This window comes from Armigeres subalbatus, chromosome 3, assembly GCF_024139115.2.
Source record: "Armigeres subalbatus isolate Guangzhou_Male chromosome 3, GZ_Asu_2, whole genome shotgun sequence".
NCBI lineage: Eukaryota > Metazoa > Arthropoda > Insecta > Diptera > Culicidae > Armigeres > Armigeres subalbatus.
In genome coordinates this window covers 364,841,978-364,862,078 of record NC_085141.1, presented here as the reverse complement: position 1 = coordinate 364,862,078, position 20,101 = coordinate 364,841,978, and the positions used below count along the sequence as shown (strand labels likewise).

Sequence of the window (20,101 nt, the reverse complement as noted above, 5' to 3'; positions counted from 1 at the left end):
ACCGGTAACGCAGCGTCGGTCGTAACGCCGATGCATATCTGCGCTATTTGACCATCTTAGCCTTAGATCCTTTTTCCATAAAAAAATAAACGAAAAAACAGGTTGCGATTCAGTCTCAATTTTCACAACAAAAATTTGGAAAGGAAAAATGGGAAAATATGGCCGTGGCCGCGCCACGCCACCGCCGCAGATGTTTTATGGCATCACGCCGCCGACACTTTTGCATCAGCGGACTGCAGCTACAAAATTGAAAAATATTCATGTTTTTACAATAATCCAAGAAAAAAACTTCAATAGAATTTCCAGTAAAGAAATTTCCTGTAAAAACTTTGACATTACTTCATATAATCCTGATGAAGTGCTGGCATTCAGAATGATTTTTGAACAATTCTCTCTGAAAAATTTTGCTTGGAAATTTTGCTACAAATTGTTAATGAAAAAAAAAACAAAACATCTCCAGTGTAAATTGCGAAAAAATTTCCTTAAAACTCCGAAATAAATTCCATGTGAATTATGTCTGAAAATTCAAAACAGTCCCGTGGGAAATACATATAATTTTCGGTGGAAAAAAATGTACAAATTTTCATATATTTTTTTTACATTCTAATGAAATTTTCTACGACAAGTTCTTTCGAATCTTCAGCAGAAATTCTTCTTTATTTCCAAAAAAAGTTTTTCGAACATTTTAAGGAGTGCACTTCAAAATGTTCAGTATCCAGTTAGCTTTGCGACCAAAGGCGTAGGGTTGCCAACTCGGAGATGACGAGTTCGATTTTAGTTCCTGTCTAGGATGTGTTCGGGTGGGAAACATTCTCGACATCCTAGGTATAGTGTATCCATCGCACTAGCTACACAAGATATATAATCGTGCAATGGCTGGCATATAAAAGCTTTCAATTTATAACTAAGGAAATGCTAATAGAATATACTAAGTTGAAAAGCAGACTAACTTCCAGTTGGAATATGGAGCCATAGAAGAAGAAGAAGAAGACTTCTAAATTTTTCAATAAAAACTCTTCTGAATTTTCGAAAGATATTAAACATCCAATGCCACATGAAACACTTTGATATTTCCGTTGATTTTTTGTTTTTGGATTTTTTTTTCAAATTTGGAATTTTGAAATTAAAATTTTTCGGAATACTTGTTTACGCTCTTTGTGAATTCTATCATATTTTTTTAAATTTTCCAAATTTTTATTTGAGGCATTATTTAGAATTTCCACGGAAGAGTCTATGGATTATCTTCAAAAAATTCTTTGGATTTTCAAAAAATAAATCTTTAGAATTATCGAGATTCTTGTGTTTTTAATTTGTACCATAAATTCTTCCAAAATTTCATCGGGAATTCATTCTTCTTCGGGAAGTCATTTTGATTTATTTGTAGGTTCAGCTAAAGATTGCTTCGAATCTTTACTATGCAGAGATGCACAGAAAATGATTTAAAAATTTTAAGGAATTTTCACATCAGAAAATCTTTAAAATTTTGATTTAATTTTTTAAGGAATTCCTTCAAAAGTACAATTTTTTCGTTAGTTTCACTTGTAAAAACATCGGAATTTTCTTCGGGAAATTCATTATTGGTGTTTCAGATGAACTTTTTTCGATTTTCTACTGGAAAATCTTAGGAATTTCCATCGGAAATATTTTGGCATACTCCGAATAGTTTGTTTTGGAAATTAAAAAAACTGCTGAAAATGTCTAAGAATTTGTTTTGGAAAACGAAAAAAATATCCATTGGAAATTTAGAAGAATTTCCTAAGAAGATTCATTAAACTTGCCCAGGATTTTGAAAAAAAATCTTTAGAGATTCTGTAAAAAAAGTAAGCTGGATATTTTTTCTAATTCAGCGGTTCTCAACCTGGGGTACATGTACCCCTGAGGGTACCTTCGCCGGGCTCAGGGGGTACCTCGGATAAAAATGCATAATGGCGGACAAAGTTTTAATATATGTATATTTTTTTATTTCAAGAAGCTTGGAAACCTCTTTTCAAGTGGTTCGGATGCCTTCATTCAATAAATCAGGCAAACCTTCTTTCAAGAGGCCCGGAAGCCTTCTTTCAAGAAGCCCAGAAGCCTTTTTTCAAGAGGTTCGTAAACCTTATTTGAAAAAGCTGGGAATCCTCCTTTCAAGAGGCTCGGAAGCCTCCTTTCAAGAGGCTCGGAAGCCTCCTTTCAAGAGGCTCGGAAGCCTCCTTTCAAGAGGCTCGGAAGCCTCCTTTCAAGAGGCTCGGAAGCCTCCTTTCAAGAGGCCCGGAAGCCTCCTTTCAAGAGGCTCGGAAGCCTCCTTTCAAGAGGCTCGGAAGCCTCCTTTCAAGAGGCTCGGAAGCCTCCTTTAAAGAGGCTCGGAAGCCTCCTTTCAAGAGGCTCGGAAGCCTCCTTTCAAGCGGCTCGGAAGCCTCCTTTCAAGAGGCTCGGAAGCCTCCTTTCAAGAGGCTCGGAAACCTCCTTTCAAGAGGCTCGGAAACCTACTTTCAAGAGGCTCGGAAGCCTCCTTTCAAGAGGCTCGGAAGCCTCCTTTCAAGAGGCTCGGAAGCGTCCTTCCAATAGGCCCGGAAGCGTCATTCCAATATGCCCGAAAGCTTCCTATCAAAAAGCCCGGAAGTCTATTTTCAAGGGGATTGGAATTTATATTTCTGAGGACTTGGATGAATATTTTCAAGAGGCTTAGAAGCGTCATTTCAAGATGCTCAGAAGCCTCCTTTAAAGTTGCTCGAAAGCTGCATTTCAAGAGGCTCAAGTGCTCGCAATAATCAAAATGTTAGACAGCTTTATGGAGAGTCATATATTCTGTTGATTTTCAGTTCCATTTTTCATATGGTCGGGGTTCAGCCAAAACACACAAAGTGCCAATGAAAAATTACCCGTTTTCGTGCACAAGTTTTCCTGTAGCAGATTCAATTGAATACAAATCTTATTGGATATCCTTCCATCATATAACTGAGGATATCCAACAACAAATGTACGAATGAATTGATATGAAACGATTTCCATTCTTATTGTACGAACAAAGTGTCACAAGTCAGTCAAAAAGGCGCATAGTGCTGTTTCGCTGAGCCTCCACCGTATATTTATCTTATGAGTTACATTTATTTTCATTTACAGCAAAAAATAAGGGGGTACCTCAATTAATTCAGATGTGCGAAGGGGTACCTCTCAGGAAAAAGGTTGAGAACCGCTGTTCTAATTTATACTGAAACCTGTTAATATTGGAATGTAAACTAATTTGATGATTCTGAAAGCAAAACTGGAATTTCTACAGGAATGCTACTCAAAAGAAAAAACAGTAGGAGGTTTTATTTGCATCTCTAAGATTACATATTAACTTTGTGAGTCTCTGATAAACTTTTTGTTGTAAGAGTTCAGTTCAGATGCTTCGCTGAGGTTAATATATCTTAAGAATTTCCAGTACCTCCAGAGCTACGGAAGGTCCCAAATACTCTTAGGAATCTATAGGGATATTCAGTGATGAACTTTATAATTTAAATAAAAAAATCACTGATAAAAAATAATAATAATAATAATAATATCCCTATTTTGGAAAATTTCTAAACCATTACAATTTTTTCTCTAAATTTTTATAACTTATTCGCGAGTCCACATTTTTTTGTATCCTCCTGATGTATCGAAGGTATACGAGTTCTAGATATCCTAATACCCGATACACATTACAACATGATAACATCATCAAAATGTTCGAATTCATGAGAATTTATAATTTCCATGTCGGGTTTAGTTTGATTATGAATCAATTGAAATTGTCCACATTCAAAATTGATCGGTTTAACCATATGTTTTAGTTAAATAAGGGTTTTTTTTTTAATTTTTGTACTTGAGAAAAAACCACGTGGTCATAGGGGGGGAGGGGGGGGGGTATGCCAAATGACCACGATAAGCCACATGGGGGGAGGGGGGGTTGAAAATCTTCAAAAATATGACCACGTGGTTTCTGGATGGCCCCATTGTCAGTTTTTCACCGATTTTGACGATTTTGGTTGCTACGGATGCAGGAACTTACCCGCTATTCGATGCATGTTCCAGAGAATTCACATTACCTGGTAACCGGAATTCCGGATTAACTGGGCCTAGTCCCAAAGTATGTGTAAATTGAAGATATATATTCAACCAAATGAAGATTTCTTGCGTTATGACTAATAAACTTCGTTGGAAATTTAAAGAATATAACTTAACTACGTTACAGGACCATCTTATGAATTAATCCCGGAAACATGTTCCCGTCGGGCCTAAAGTGGCCACAAACATATTCTGAAGAAACCCTGGCAATGTGGGTATCAAAATTCATAAAATTGTATCGGAAGCATGATCCGATAAATAATTGAACCATAGGATGGTTTGACAATGGATGGGTATCAAAATTCATTAAATTGTCTCGGAAGCATGATCTTTTGCGTTATTAGGCCATAAGATGGTTTGACAATGGACCGGTCATTATCAAACAGGTATCCGAGGGGACCCTCATTTAGAAGAAACACTTGCTATCTTCTTTTTCCGTTATTTCTTGTCAAAAAACTTAAAAATTCTTGACAGGTACTCAGAAATGATTTATAATGAACCACAGGCGCTGTAGGTATCATTGGTGCTGAATAATTTACAAAAATAAAAAGAACGACTAAAATTTTCAAAATTTTTTGTGGTGACGAAATGGGTCAAAAACGTGACAAAGGCGGGACGTGATAAAATCGGGTCGAAAAGGGGTTAAATTCGGAGGTAGATAAAATCGGGGAATGACAAAATCGGGTCAACACTGTGTAACTTTTCACATCTCTCTTCTCTCTTCTCATTTCTCCCATTTCACTTTTCACTTTTTACTTGCCACTTCTCACTATTCACTCGTCATTTCTCATTCGACCCAATAACCATTCGGCCTAACAGCTATTCAGCCTCTTGACCCAACATCAGTCCCATCTTCTTGGAAAAACATGTTTCCGAAAATATTCAAGGATTTTGAAGCCAGGGTATCTTCTAAATGAGTTTGTGGCCACTAAAGGCCTTTCGGGAACTTTTTCTAGGATGACTGTTCTGGTTGATATCCATCCTATGGTTTCATCTTTATGGATAACATATTTCCGAAACAATTCCAAGAGTTTTAATACCCATATTGCCAGGGTTTATTTTAAATGAGTTTTTGGCCCCTATGAGGCCTCCGGGAACCTGTTCCAGAATGACCGTTCCGGTTGATATCCATCCTATGGTCCCAACTGCATGAAAAACAATTCCAAGAATATTGATACCCATATTGCCAGGGATTCTCCCAAATGAATTTATGGTCACTGTAGGCCCTCCGGGAACCTGTTCCAGAATGACCATTCCGGTTCATATCCATCCTATGGTCTCAACTACATGGAAAACATGTTTCCGGAACAATTCCAAGAATATTGATACCCATATTGCCAGGGTTTCTACCAAATTTATTAATGGTCACTTTAGGCTCTCCGGGAACCTGTTCCAGAATTACCGTTCCGGGGCATATCCAATCTATGGTCTCAAGTACATGGAAACATGTTTCCGGAACAATTTCAAAAATTTTGATACCCATATTGCTAGGGTTTATTCTAAATGAGTTTTTGGCCACTACGAGCCCTCCGGGAACCTGTTCCAGAATGACCGTTCCGGTTCATATCCATCCTATGGTTTCAACTATATGAATAACATGTTCCCGAAACAATTTCAAGAATTTTGATACCCATATTGCCAGGAATGAATTTGCGGCCATTGTAGGGCCCACGGGAACCTATTCCGGGATGTCCGTTCCGAGTCCATATGATCACGTGGTCCTAATACGTTGGGAAGTCATAATTCTCGAATTTTCTGCGAAACTAGTAACTCAGGATACAAGAAATCATCATTTGGATTCTATAAGATCAACTTCTCCATTTTTGAGACATGGTCTAGCAAATCCGGAACTCCGGTAACCAGGTAATCCGGATCGGGTACCCTGTCGGTACGTTACGGGGTAAAAATATTCAGAAGCCCCTCCCCAAGCCCCCCCTTACTGGATTTTCATTTTAGTACCACCCTAACCTTAATTTTGCCGAGTTTGAAGATGTCACGGAGTTTCAATTTCCTGCGATGTTTAGAACCCTAAAAAAAAATCCCTTGAAAACGAAAAAGGTACCCGGGTACCCTGTCGGTAACAAAAGCGTTAATGTGATTCCTGGTGTATTCTTGAACGTTATGAGATGGCATATTGTAATAGATATATTACCGGAAATATGCTTCATTATAGCGATGAACTTTGCCACACTTTGGCAGTATACGTAAAAATGATTTTCACTTGTTTTACTCACTTGCATTTTTCTGTCCACAGTATTGTCGAAAGCCATGGTCAATTGTCATCTATAAATCATTGAGACTATCAATAAACTAAGCCATAATAATAAATTCAATCTCTTTATTGGGTTACATAGATGACAAAAACTAAGCCGGCTAAATATGCAAGAATTTGAATCTACACGATGATGATGAACGTAAATTTAAGTTTCATTTTTCAATCTACACAATATAGAATCTAGAACGTTTCACCAACTGGTTTGATTATGACTTCATGGATTTGCACTCGTGGTGGCGTTCCAAGCACATATAAAACGGCTTCGGAAATGTCTTCCGATTCTAACATTGGGTGACCTTGTTCTATGAAAGATTCCGGTACAATTTCTGTGCGCACCACACCAGGGCTGATACTCTGGAAATGTTCATGTTACAAATTAAAACGCTGTTTCAGAATCCTTCCCATCAGTCAAACACACTCACCGTTATTTTAATCTTGGTCCCAGCAGTTCTCAGCTCGTTCCGCATAGTTTCGGTAATGGCAGTAACAGCATGCTTGGAAGCAGGATAAACATTCAAATGTGGGAAGTTGAGCACTGTGTGACCAAGGACGCTGTTGATATGCACAATGTGGCCATCGACCGACCGTTTCTTCATCGATTGATAAGCCTCCCGACTGCACAGCACCAGTCCCAGCACGTTCGTATCCAACACTTCTCGCAGCATTTTGGTGTTATCGGCATCTATCAAATCCGTTTGCCGTACGATTCCAGCATTATTGATCAAAACATCAACACCTCCGAACTTCTCCTCTACCCACTTGAACACCTGCAGAATGTCTTCCTCCTTGGACACATCGCACTTGACGGCATGGAGACGATCGGCCGCCGATGCGGGCAAGTCAGTCTTCAGTGCTTCGACACGGTCCACACGGCGTGCCAGTCCAACGACCACCATTCCTGCTTTGACCAAATCTTTCGCGGTTGCGGCACCGATTCCCGAACTAGCGCCGGTTACGATGGCTACTTTTCCCGACCAACGTTCCATCGCTGATGATGTCAACTGAAAAGATTCTGCGATGTGTAGCGGTTGCAATCACGATTCCAACTGAATCTAATTTTTTGGCATTTCTGTGTTTTATAATTTTGATTCTAGGTGGAAGCGCAGAGCTTCAGCGTTGATTAACTCAATTTGTTTTCGTCATGCAGAATCTGTGTACCTACCTATCTACTCGGATTGAATGACTTTGCAAAATATTATCTCCTCACGCACGTGTGAGTTTTTATGCTCTGTAGTCGAACAGCAAACTGTTGCATATGATTTAGGTTTTGATGGTAGCTAGATATCGTCACAAATAAAAACTTGGGACGGCTGCTTATCAAATTCGTTAGACATTTGGGTGAAATTGTAAATAATAATAAAGTTTAAAATAAACATAAACATGTTTCATTTAAATACAGTGTCCGTTTGATTTTGGTAACACGAATCTTATATTTTATATCTATACATGCTTGTGGAATGCTTCGATTTTTTTGAAGATAAGGAATATGAATGAGGCTGTGAGCACGAACATATTTAAAATATCAAGGTAAAGAAAATAAAACAGCCCGAAAATTGCATATTTTCAAAATCGATGTGACACTGTACTTCACTTACGTCATTCTTACTCTTGATATTTTTACACATTTCAACATATTGCGAAATACCTAAGTAACCAAAAAAAAACTGACTGAGCTGTGCTCAATGTATGACTGCCATTATCTGCAAGTCACTGTAATACCAAATACGATTATGCTAGAGTCGCCTTCGGGGGAGACCCCCCAGTGCAGGTCACATAAGCCATTTCACGAAAAACTCTCTAATTGACCGGATTATGTTTACTTGTATACCATATAGGCGAACGGTTCGGCACTTCATCCCATAGCTCCTATATTCATCTAATCGAAACAAAGCAATGAAAAGGATTTGGTTTGTTTCTTATTTTTCGATTTTTTCAGCAGTGAGCAGTGAGCACGCATGAATAGTAAAAAGAAGCGACGAGTTTGGTGCTGGTTTTCTTTGTTTTGCAATTAGATTAATATATGTTCAGTGAGATGGAAAACGGAACAGTTCCCCTACACAAAATCACTTGTTCATTGTTGACTCAATCAAACTATAATTGATCATTTGAACACGTTTTTCGACGATGTATTTTGATGATGAGTGTTGGTGAAAAATGTCACGGTTCAGAAAGTGTCCCCAAGTACCGGACACTATTTCATCATGTTCAAATGTAACCAAGTTCCTGTTCATATTTTTCACTTGCTTTATATTGCAAATAATAAAATGTGTTAGTAGAACTTATTTGATTCTCCAATTAAATTTCCTGCACCCTTCTCCAAATTCCCACCTTTTTCAATAACATCGTTGGTTTTTGCTCCTGCTAATTTCTGTGGCTTGCTGATACCTTAGCTGGAAGCAACAATTGAATTGAAGTAAGTTTAATTAAACAGGTGTAAAGAATGGCTATTTGATTAAACAAAAAAATCACTGTCCGGACCCGGGGGATAGCTACCGGATACAGAAATTAATTTTGCACCACAGTTACATTGTATATCTAACAAATCATGATTGCTATTCAAAATATGGTAATATTGAACATCTCCAGATCATCAGAATGTTTTAGATCAATTTTAATATTGTTGATTCAAACCTTCAAATTCAAATTTTGTACAAAGTTTACAACAAGAGGATCTGATATTCCTTGCAGGTAAAGAACTTTTTAATAACGTTCTTTTGTACTACATAAGAATTTGGAGGGACCTTTACAAGTACCGTTTTGAGAAGTGTCCGGTATAGGGAGGTGTCCGCACGGGGGGATCTCCCCCTAAATCTTTTTCTTCCCTTCTGGCATTACATCTCCCACTTGGACATTGCCGCCTCGGAACATAGTTAAATTTTTGCTTTCGTAAAAGATGTACCGTTTAAAATTCTTACTCACAGAATTTATTCTCAAAATTTCTAGGAATCGAGAAGAAAAAATAAATGTTAGTTTTGGCACCATTAATTTAATTTATTTCGTCTTCATATCCGAATGCGCGAACCTTGGCCTCAACTCCAGCCGTAAGATTCTGAATGATCTCAGAATCGACAGTTTTTGCCTTTCTCGTATACTAAGTATACGTAAAGGCTATATGATCGCTCCAAAAACAAACTTTTTATAGAAGGCCCGGAGACCCATAGTGTTATATACCGATCGACTCAGCTCGACGAATTGAGGTGATGTCTGTGTGTATGTGTGTGTGTGTGTGTGTGTGTATGTGTGTGTGTCAGTGCACCAACCCAAAAAAATGTCACTCATTTTTAGGTACTTATCCTTAACTGATTTACTCGCAACAAGTTGCATTCGACGCAGGATACTCTACCATTGTTTCCTATTGAAAATTGGTCAGATCGGACTATGGGATCGGAAGTTATGGCCAAAATACCCTCTTTTATAGAAAAATTGATTAAAAATGTCACTCATTTTTGAGGCATTTATCCTTAACTGATTTGCTCGCAACAAGTTGTATTCGACGCAGAATCCTGTCCCATTGTTTCCTATCGTAAATTGGCCAGATCGGACTATGGGATCGGAAGTTAAGGCCAAAATACTTATTTTTACGGAATAATCGCGTGAAAAAGTGTCACTCATTTTTCGGGCACTTATCCTTAACAGATTTACTCGCAGCAAGTTGCATTCGACGCAGAATGGTGTCCCATTGTTTCCTATTGAAAATTGGTCAGATCGGACTATGGGATCGGAAGTTATGGCCAAAATACTTTTTTTTACTGAATAATCACGTAGGAAAGTGTCACTCATTTTTCGGGCACTTATCCTCAACCAATTTACTCGCAACAAGTTGCATTCGACGCAGAAAAGTTTCTCATTGTTTCTTATCGAAAATTGGCCAGACCGGACTATGGGATCAAGAGTTATGGCCAAAATACTTTTTTTACGGAATAATCGCGTGAAAAAGTGTCACTCATTTTTCGGGCACTTATCCTTAACAGATTTACTCGCAACAAGTTGCATTCGACGCAGAAAAGTGTCTCATTGTTTCCTATTGAAAATTGGTCAGATCGGACTATGGGATCGGAAGTTATGGCCAAAATACTTTTTGCCTTTCTCGTATACAAAGTATACGTAAAGGCTATATGTTCGCTCCAAAAACAAACTTTTTATAGGAGGCTCGGAGACCCATAGTGTTATATACCGATCGACTCAGCTCGACGAATCGAGGTGATGTCTGTGTGTGTGTATGTGTGTGTGTGTGTATGTGTGTGTATGTGCGCAAAAGTTTGCCAAAAGTCTAGCCCACTTTTCAGGCACTTATCCTTAACGGATTTGCATTCGACGCAGAATCCTGTCCCATTGTTTCCTATTGAAAATTGGATGGATCGGACTATGGGCTCAGAAGTTATGGTCAAAATACTTTTTTTCTAGACAACAACGAGTGGAAAAGTCTAGCCCATTTTTCAGGCACTTACCCTTAACGGATTTGCTTGCAACAAGTTGCATTCGACGCAGAATCCTGTCCCATTGTTTCCTATTGAAAATTGACCCGATCGGACTATGGGCTTAGAAGTTATGGAAGTTATACTTTTTTTTCATGTAAAAGTACATTAAAAAGTATAGCTCATTTTTTGAGCACTTATCCTTAACCGATTTACTCACAACAAGTTGCGTTAGACGAAGAATCCTGTCCCATTGTTTCCTATTAAAAATTTGCCGGATCGGACTATGGGCTCAAAAGTTATGGACAAAATACTTTTTTTCATACCAAAAGTGCGTAGAAATTACTAACTCGAAATAAACGAGAAAGGCACCATCACCGCTAGGTGCATTAATCTGGGTTTTTTATGCATGTGAACCCATGCTTTTTCGTTTCCTTCTGCAGAAGGTGCTCCTTCAAAATGGCTCATTGGCGCAGTTCCGGAGTGTTTTGGGTTCAGACCTTTCGACACGAAAACGACATCATTCGCCTTAATAAACATTTTAGCATGTCCTCCGTGTAGTGGCATGATGCCAAATCTGACAAATAGATCGTCGGACCGTCGTAAGCCTTCAGCAGAAGGAAAATCCGCTTTTGAAGACGCTATTTCAAATACACATGTCAATTCGTGATGCTTGCGTTAACGAAAGGTATACCCACGCTTTCCGCAAGCACAAATTAAGAAATTCTTGGAAAACTTCGACATTTCTGTGTCCGGTGGTTCTTGGGAATATCACACTTCCCAGTCACCACAAAGTCGCATTTGCTAGCGAATAAGTATACATGGTGGAGACGGCAGTGTACACTTAGGGGAAACAATTCTGCTCTTCATAGTATCAACAAAGTATGTAAGTAAAATACCCTGGAGTGTTTTCACTGGAGTGTATTATCACAGCGCTCCTGTGGCTCTGGCGTGCATTTTTTGACAGTTTGACATGACATTTAGAAAATTCAAATATCCCTCTATTGATAGAACTTAATTAGTTAAGACTATAATATCTTTTAGACGGAGTAAAATCAAAGGGCACAATTTTTTGCCCTGAATGTAGGACAACACTGGTAGACGGTATTCGCGCATAACTCTATTTAACTGCATGCAAAGTGTACGTATATGGCCTCAACATTTTACACTTGTTCGCAATGATATACAATCTTATGCATGCGTTGATATCTTTGGCAGTCATTACGAGCATTGTGGTTTTGTTAACTTCTGGTCGTACAACTTCCAGACACAGCCTTTTGCGACCTTCTTCTTCTTCTTCTTATTGGCATTACATTCCCACACTGGGACAGAGCCACCTCGCGGCTTGGTGTTCATTAAGGTCTGAGGGAAGGGTTTTCCGTTAAAAAAACACGTGGCAGCACTCTCTGAGAGAGAAAATTGCCCAATTCAGCGCGCCAGAATGATGCTGTCAGTGTCGCCAAAATGATTTCATCATTATTCAGTTTACAATTGCTTGAGAATTTGCCGTAAACGGAGAACAAAAGGAATTGGCAACAATGCGGAAGAAATTTATCACTCATGCAGTGATTCGGCGAGAGAACAGCAGCAGCGCCGACCAATCACGCAATGAGGAAATCAAAATAAACAAACTCCAGTTGGTTTTGGAAAATGAAAACATGAGCCGTTTCTAGAACAACATTAGAAAATATCGTGAGAGGATTTCTGTACAAGGATTCCACAAAAGCTTTGAAAAGAATTTGGGTGATAACAGTGATGCTGGTGTAAGTAAGAAGAATAAGTTCCTAAAAGAATTCCTCGGAAATTCCTCCAGGAATTCGTTCGGAAATTCCTCCAGGAATTCGTTCGGAAGTTCCTCCAGCAAATCCTTTGGAAGTTCCTCCAGTAAGTTCCTCCAGGAATTCCTTCGAAAGTTCCTCCAGGAATTCCTTCGAAAGTTCCTCCAGGAATTCCTTCGAAAGTTCCTCCAGGAATTCCTTCGGAAGTTCCTCTAGGAGTTTCTTCGGAAGTTCCTCCAACAGTTTCTTCGGAAGTTCCTCCAAGAGTTTCTTCGGAAGTTCCTCCAGGAATTCCTTCGGAAGTTCCTCCAGGAATTCCTTTGGAAGTTCCTCCAGGAATTCCTTCGAAAGTTCCTCCAGGAATTCCTTTGGAAGTTCCTCCAGGAATTCCTTCGGAAGTTCCTCCAGGAATTCCTTCGAAAGTTCCTCCAGAAATTCTTTCGGAAGTTTCTCCAAAAATTCCTTCAGAAATTCCTCCAGGAATTCCTCCGGAAGTTCTTCCAGCAATTCCTTCGGAAGTTTCTCCAGAAATTCCTCCCGAAGTTCCTCCGGGAATTCCTCCGGAAATTCCTCCGGGAGTTCTTCCGGAAGTTCCTTCGGGAATCCCTCCGGAAGTTCCTTCGGGAATTCCTCCGGAAGTTCTTTCGGGAATTCCTCCGGAAGTTCTTTCGCGAATTCCTCCGGAAGTTCTTCCGGAAATTCCTCCGTAAGTTCCTCCGGGAATTCCTCCGCAAGTTCCGCCGGGACTTCCTCCGGGAGTTCCTCCGGAAATTCTTCCGGGAGTTCCCCCGGAAGTTCCTCCGGAAGTTCCTCCGGCAATTCCTCCGGAAGTTCCCCCGGGAATTCCTCCGGGAATTCCTCCGGAAGTTCCTCCGGGAATTCCTCCGGAAGTTCCTCCGGGAATTCCTCCGGAAGTTCCTCCGAATTCCTCCGGAAGTTCCTCCGGAATTCCTCCGAAGTTCCTCCGGGAATTCCTCCGGAAGTTCCTCCGGGAATTCCTCCGGAAGTTCCTCCAGGAATTCCTCCGAAGTTCCTCCGGAATTCCTCCGAAGTTCCTCCGAATTCCTCCGGAAGTTCCTCCGAATTCCTCCGGAAGTTCCTCCGAATTCTTCTGGAAGTTCCTCCGGGAATTCCTCCGGAAGTTGATCCGGGAATTCCTCCGGAAGTTCCTCCGGGAATTCCTCCGGAAGTTCCTCGAGAAATTCCTCCGGAAGTTCGTCAGGGAATTCCTCCGGAAGTTCCTCCGGAATTCCTCCGGAAGTTCCTCCGGAATTCCTCCGAAGTTCCTCCGGGAATTCCTCCGGAAGTTCCTCCAGGAATTCCTCCGGAAGTTCCTCCGGAATTCCTCCGGAAGTTCCTCCGGAATTCCTCCGGAAGTTCCTCCGGGAATTCCTCCGGAAGTTCTCCGGGATTCTCCGAGTTCTCTCGAATTCCTCCGGAAGTTCCTCCGGGAATTCCTCCGGAAGTTCCTCCGGGAATTCCTCCGGAAGTTCCTCCGGGAATTCCTCCGGAAGTTCCTCCGAATTCCTCCGGAAGTTCCTCCGGGAATTCCTCCGGAAGTTCCTCCGGGAATTCCTCCGGAAGTTCCTCCGGGAATTCCTCCGAAGTTCCTCCGGGAATTCCTCCGGAAGTTCCTCCGAATTCCTCCGGAAGTTCCTCCAGGAATTCCTCCGGAAGTTCCTCCGAATTCCTCCGGAAGTTCCTCCGGGAATTCCTCCGGAAGTTCCTCCGGGAATTCCTCCGGAAGTTCCTCCGGGAATTCCTCCGGAAGTTCCTCCGGAATTCCTCCGAAGTTCCTCCGGAATTCCTCGGAAGTTCCTCCGAATTCCTCCGAAGTTCCTCCGGAATTCCTCCGGAAGTTCCTCCGGAATTCCTCCGAAGTTCCTCCGGGAATTCCTCCGGAAGTTCCTCCGAATTCCTCCGGAAGTTCCTCCGGGAATTCCTCCGGAAGTTCCTCCGGGAATTCCTCCGGAAGTTCCTCCGGGAATTCCTCCGGAAGTTCCTCCGGAATTCCTCCGAAGTTCCTCCGGGAATTCCTCCGGAAGTTCCTCCGGAATTCCTCCGGAAGTTCCTCCGGGAATTCCTCCGGAAGTTCCTCCGGGAATTCCTCCGGAAGTTCCTCCGAATTCCTCCGGAAGTTCCTCCGGAATTCCTCCGGAAGTTCCTCCGGGAATTCCTCCGGAAGTTCCTCCGAATTCCTCCGGAAGTTCCTCCGGGAATTCCTCCGGAAGTTCCTCCGGGAATTCCTCCGGAAGTTCCTCCGGAATTCCTCCGGAAGTTCCTCCGAATTCCTCCGGAAGTTCCTCCGGGAATTCCTCCGGAAGTTCCTCCGGGAATTCCTCCGGAAGTTCCTCCGGGAATTTCTCCGGAAGTTCCTCCGGGAATTCATCCAAAAATTCCTCCGGAAATTCCTCTGGAAGTTCCTACGGGAATTCCTTTGGAAATTCCTTCAGAAATCCGTCCGAAGTTCCTCCAGGAGTTCCTACGGGAATTCCTCCGGAAGTTCCTCCGGAAGTTCCTCCGGAAGTTCCTCCGGAAGTTCCTCCGTGAATTCCACCGGAAGTTCCTCAAGTGGCTCGAAAGCCTTCCTTCAAAAGGCTCGAAGCCCGCTTTCTAGAGGCTCAGATCTCTCCTTTCAAGACGCTGGAAAACCTCCCTTCCTCCTCCGAAGCCTTCTTTCCATAAGCCCCAAAGGCCCTTTTAAAGAGGCTCTGAAGCCTCCTAGCTTGACTGTACGCATCATAGTTGCTAGTCGTGATTGACCGAGAAACAACAAATATGCACAGCTTACCAATGAATCGACTGCTTTGAGCGTGCTTACAGCGGCACACTAGGAGTTAACTTTCTGAAATCAGTATGGCGAAAGGCATCTAAGGTTCGATTTCTCAAAATTAAGCACTTTAATCGAGAAAATATTTGGTAGGCGTAGTAGCGGATACCATCCCTCATTACCGGTACCAAATAGTTTTTCATTAAAAGTTCCTAATTTTGAGAAAACCAGCGTTAGATGTCTTTCGCCATACAAATTTCTGGCGGTTAACTCTTGCTGGCTATTTTGTGCATATACTATAGCGCCTGGATGTGGCTGCGGTGAGTAGAAAATCAGCCACTGCCAATAATTCATTGAATAGTTTTTTTGGACTAGAAAGCTATTGTCACTGTACGTGTACATGCTTCGGATTTTCTTTTATTCAGACCAATAACGATGCCGGCCTCGTCCTCACAGTCAATTAGTATAAGGGGAGGAAAATTAGTTCGACACTCATTGCTACAAGAGACCGAGGAATCCTCTGCATCTCCATGAGCGACTAATTATTTCTTTTGAACGACGCCATATTCATGATGATACAAAAACGGAAAAGCAACGCGTGTCTTACGCATCTTTCCAAAAACTGATTCGATATCCTAACTACTTCGCGATGACTTGAACATGTACTGCACAACGCTTGCTCGAAAGCTACTGCAAATCATTGAAAATCGCGCTTGTTTCGACCGAAGCAAAGCGCAATACATGCACATAAGCCACCGATGGCTGCTCGATGGCTACCCAGCCAACACAAAGTCGCATATGCTAGCGAATAAGTGTACAAGGTGGAGGCGATATAGGCGCATTCCACCATTTGACTGCATGCAAAATGCACGTATGGAGTGGAGGCCATCACTTTGTACACTTATTCGCTATGATATACGATCTTGTGTTTGCTGGGTACTGCAAACTGTGGTAACAAATAACCGCGGAGCAACCTTCACTGCAAACCCATGTCCGTTTGCCAAGAAAATAGATATCAAACTCTGGAGAGGCTCTGAAGCCTCCTTTCAAGAAACTCGGAAGCCTTCATTCAAGATGCCCGGAAGCCTCCTTTCAAGACACTCGGAAGCCTCCTTTCAAGAGGCTCGGGGTTCTTCTTTCAGGCTTGAAAGCTTACAGTCAAGAGGCTTAGAGGCATCTTTTCAAGATGTTTAGAAGCCTCCTTTTAAGTGGCTCGAAAACCGCCTTTCAAGAGGCTCAGAAAATTCGTTTCAAGAGGCGCGGAATTCTACATTCAAGAGGCTCGGATGCCTCCTTTCAAAACGCAAGGATATATAAACTTAAATTGAATTGGGGAGTTTCACGGAATAATAAAAATGGGGGAATCTAGAATGCACTCTCACAGTCAGTGTGGTAGTATCTTACATGCAAATGCAACGAATTAGAATCCACGCTCAATAAGATATTTTGATTTTCTCTATTTGTATGCGTGCTGCCTTTATTCAACGCAAGCAAAATGGCTTGTAATATAAACAGCAACCCATCTTTATCTTTCGTATGTTCGAAATCAACAATCACTCATCCTAAGTGGGCTGAAAAATCATCCACCTGATAGGGACAACGATGCCGACATTTTGTCCATTTCGCTCGAGACTTTCGATGGTTTAAATCAGATATTGCGGACATCCATCGTCGTATTTTGCTGTTTGGCGTCAAAACCAAATGTAAGCAAGCCGGCTGGTGGAATAATTCTGGTTGGAAATGCAATATATGAAGATTTATAACGATAAATGTGCTGAACCGTAGCATAAAGGGCCAAGGTTTGAGCCGTTAACCCTTTATCAGATTGACCCATCTGCTTTCTGTGGGTACTGACAACCAACCGTTGTCGGTAATTAATCACTTTCTCATACTATGGGCTGGGCATACATTCAGGACTCTTGCGTATGCTGCTGTAAGTTTTACTGTAAACTAGCGGAAGAAACCCAGCTTTGCCCGGGTGATGCAAATGTCACAATGAACTATTTGCAGCACCGCACTCCAGATCAATTTGCGTGCGTTTGTTTTGTTTTCCTCAACAGCTGACCCAAAATTGTATTCTATGATTTTTTACATTTCCCCGTTCAATTCATCATTTTTTTGTATATACAAACCTTGCGGATCCCAAAACGAATCGATTAGGGAATAAATCTTGCAAATTGCTCTACCCGCCCGCAAGTTAAATCGTCAGGAAGTAAATCTCAACTTATTTTTATTATATAAAGATAGATAGATAAATATATAGATAAAAGATAATTTATTTAACAATAGATTTTATCCCCATATTAATGTTGTATGACTGTTGATACTGCTTTTTTGAATCTTCTCTTAAAAGTAGTATTAAAATTGTAGTATGGTATTTGCCACACTCTAGATTTTAAAGCTAAAAAAGTTCTCCAGCTGGTTTGATTTTGAGTTCATGGATTTGAACTCGTGGTGGCGTACTTAACACATACAGAACAGCATTGGAGATATCTTCCGCTTCCAATGTTATACTTCCTTGAGGGAATACTTCCGTTATAAGCTCGGTTTTGACCAGTCCAGGGCAGATACTCTGTAAATATTAGATGCACTTATTTCGTAGAAAAAAATTGTAACAGCTTCCATTAATAACACGAACCGTAACTTTTATCCTCGTTCCTGCATTCCTCAGTTCGTTCCTCATCGTTTCCGTAACGGCGGTAACAGCGTACTTAGAAGCAGAATAGATACCAGATTTCGGTGCTTCCAACACTTTGTGGCCAGCGACGCTATTGATGTGCACAATATGACCATCCACTGAGCGCTTCTTCATCGATTGAAAAGCCTCCCGACTGCACAGCACCAATCCCATAACATTTGTACTCAGTATTTCATGCAGGTTTTGTGTATTGCCGACCTCCATCAAGTCAGTTGGCCGCATAACACCGGCGTTATTGACAAGAACGTCCACACCGCCGAATTTGCCTTCCACCCACTTGAACGTCTGCAGAATATCTTCCTCCTTGCACACATCACACTTGGCAGCATGGAGGCGATCGCTTGCCGATTTAGGTAGATCAGCTTTGAGTGCTTCAACGAGTTCCACTCGTCGGGCCAATCCAACGACCACCATTCCAGCTTTGGCCAAATCCTTTGCTATGGCGGCTCCGATTCCCGCACTTGCACCGGTCACGACGGCAACTTTACCTAACCACTGTTCCATCTCTAGTATTTCGAACGATATTCCGTGATGCAAAATTATTGATTGACCGATTCCAACTAAAATGCGTCGGTCACAAATCGGTGCTTTTAAACTAAATCTTCGTAGCGTTGAGTGTACCCATCTTACCTGTTTTGAATCGTCTCTCAAATTCCAGTTTCGTGGGTTAGTACAGAATGCTTTTGAAAATCACTTGTTCGTATCACGCCTTGAATTCCCGTTTCGGCTCGTGAAAAACCCAAACCCAAAATGTGAGGGACAGCTATAGATGGAAAACCCATCTACGACTACGGCTGTTTAGTCTTTGTTGCACACTTGGTGAAAGAAATCGGCAGCGACAACATGCATTCCGTTTGCTTTCAAATGACATCCATCAGCCTAATGATTGTATCTATGGTTTGTTTAAAGCAGAAGTTTGCTAAACTCGTTTGAAACAATGGAAATTGAACTATTTGCCGCACTTAGGTATTATTTTCAATTTAGCTATTATAGTTGGAATACTCAAATTATCTTGGTGAATAACGCGAAAAAATAAAACAATAAATGATGGAACAAGAAAAAAAAATTATAATAAAATTTTTGTGGTCCAAATTGGCTACTTCATAAAAATTTACACTATTTTTTCTCTTGGCGAAATCAAATTAATGTTTCCAGTAGTTAGCTAAGGTCTTAAGCTTTTCATTGATATGCATATGTCTATACGAATATTTAATTCAACAAAGTCCCTACTTCCCTACTAAAGTAACACCCAATTTAGTGTTACTCTGCTACATTTTTGCTATTGAATCAGGAATAGCAAACAACTGGATAGTTTGCACATAACCATTCTCCTTTGAGATTGGCTGGCTTTGAATTTATTGTTCTTTCAAACAGTAGTTAGATAAACTATTCAAAATGCATGATAAAATTTTATCCAACTTTTGAACTCCGCATAAACGGCCTGTCGTGGGAATGCAACAGCCTAAAACAGGAATGCAAAAGCAGTGAACATATTGTTGCACCTTACACGATTCACTTCTAATTCCCCATTCGGGAAAAGATGTAATTCAGCAAACATAACATTTAATTAAAATTAAATACGTTCACCCCGTCATGTTTGCTGGGGGTGTCGTTCGTTCGTGCTCGGTGCAAGCTGCTGACTGAGTAGCATTCGAAACTATTTCATGTTAGGTTCCCTAAACGCACTTTTCGTGCCGCCCCGTGCCACTGCGCCGGAATGCTAATGGATTTTTGAACAAACGCGAACTGCAGCAGTATAGTGTGCAATGGATCCGCGTCGGATCGGAATCGGTGGAAACTGGAATAAGTTGCACCAGTTCAATGCGGCTGATTGGATGGGTGTCCATTGCTGTAGCAATACAGCCGTGTAACTGAATTATAGATTACCCCAAACGGCAAGTCACAATAATCAACACGGGCGTTTGACGCGACTGATGGCCGCTGCCGGCCATTCACTCAAGTGAACCATATGTGAGCATGACCGAATTGGCGATGACATTTTTTTTCCTAGATTGACATCTGTATAAGCGGGAACCACCAACGCAAACGAGTTGAGTACCTTTCACAACACTCTATAATTCAGTAAAGTTATCT

General features: G+C 41.2%; 3 protein-coding genes across 12 annotated transcripts in view; 1 reads left to right on the top strand and 2 right to left on the bottom strand.

Moving 5' to 3' along the window:
- Positions 1 to 20,101, top strand: part of LOC134226322 (CD151 antigen-like) — a 335,335-nt gene that overhangs the window by 135,590 nt on the left and 179,644 nt on the right. The window lies entirely within an intron of this gene.
- LOC134223472 (farnesol dehydrogenase-like) lies at positions 6,430 to 7,495 on the bottom strand. Its single transcript, XM_062702616.1, has 2 exons — positions 6,769 to 7,495; positions 6,430 to 6,700 (listed from the first exon to the last, which is right to left on the bottom strand). Exons 1-2 carry the CDS (start codon positions 7,330 to 7,332, stop codon positions 6,527 to 6,529), a joined length of 738 nt encoding a protein of 245 aa, XP_062558600.1. The 5' UTR covers positions 7,333 to 7,495; the 3' UTR covers positions 6,430 to 6,526.
- Positions 17,566 to 18,557, bottom strand: LOC134223471 (farnesol dehydrogenase-like). Its single transcript, XM_062702615.1, has 2 exons — positions 17,948 to 18,557; positions 17,566 to 17,881 (listed from the first exon to the last, which is right to left on the bottom strand). Exons 1-2 carry the CDS (start codon positions 18,509 to 18,511, stop codon positions 17,711 to 17,713), a joined length of 735 nt encoding a protein of 244 aa, XP_062558599.1. The 5' UTR covers positions 18,512 to 18,557; the 3' UTR covers positions 17,566 to 17,710.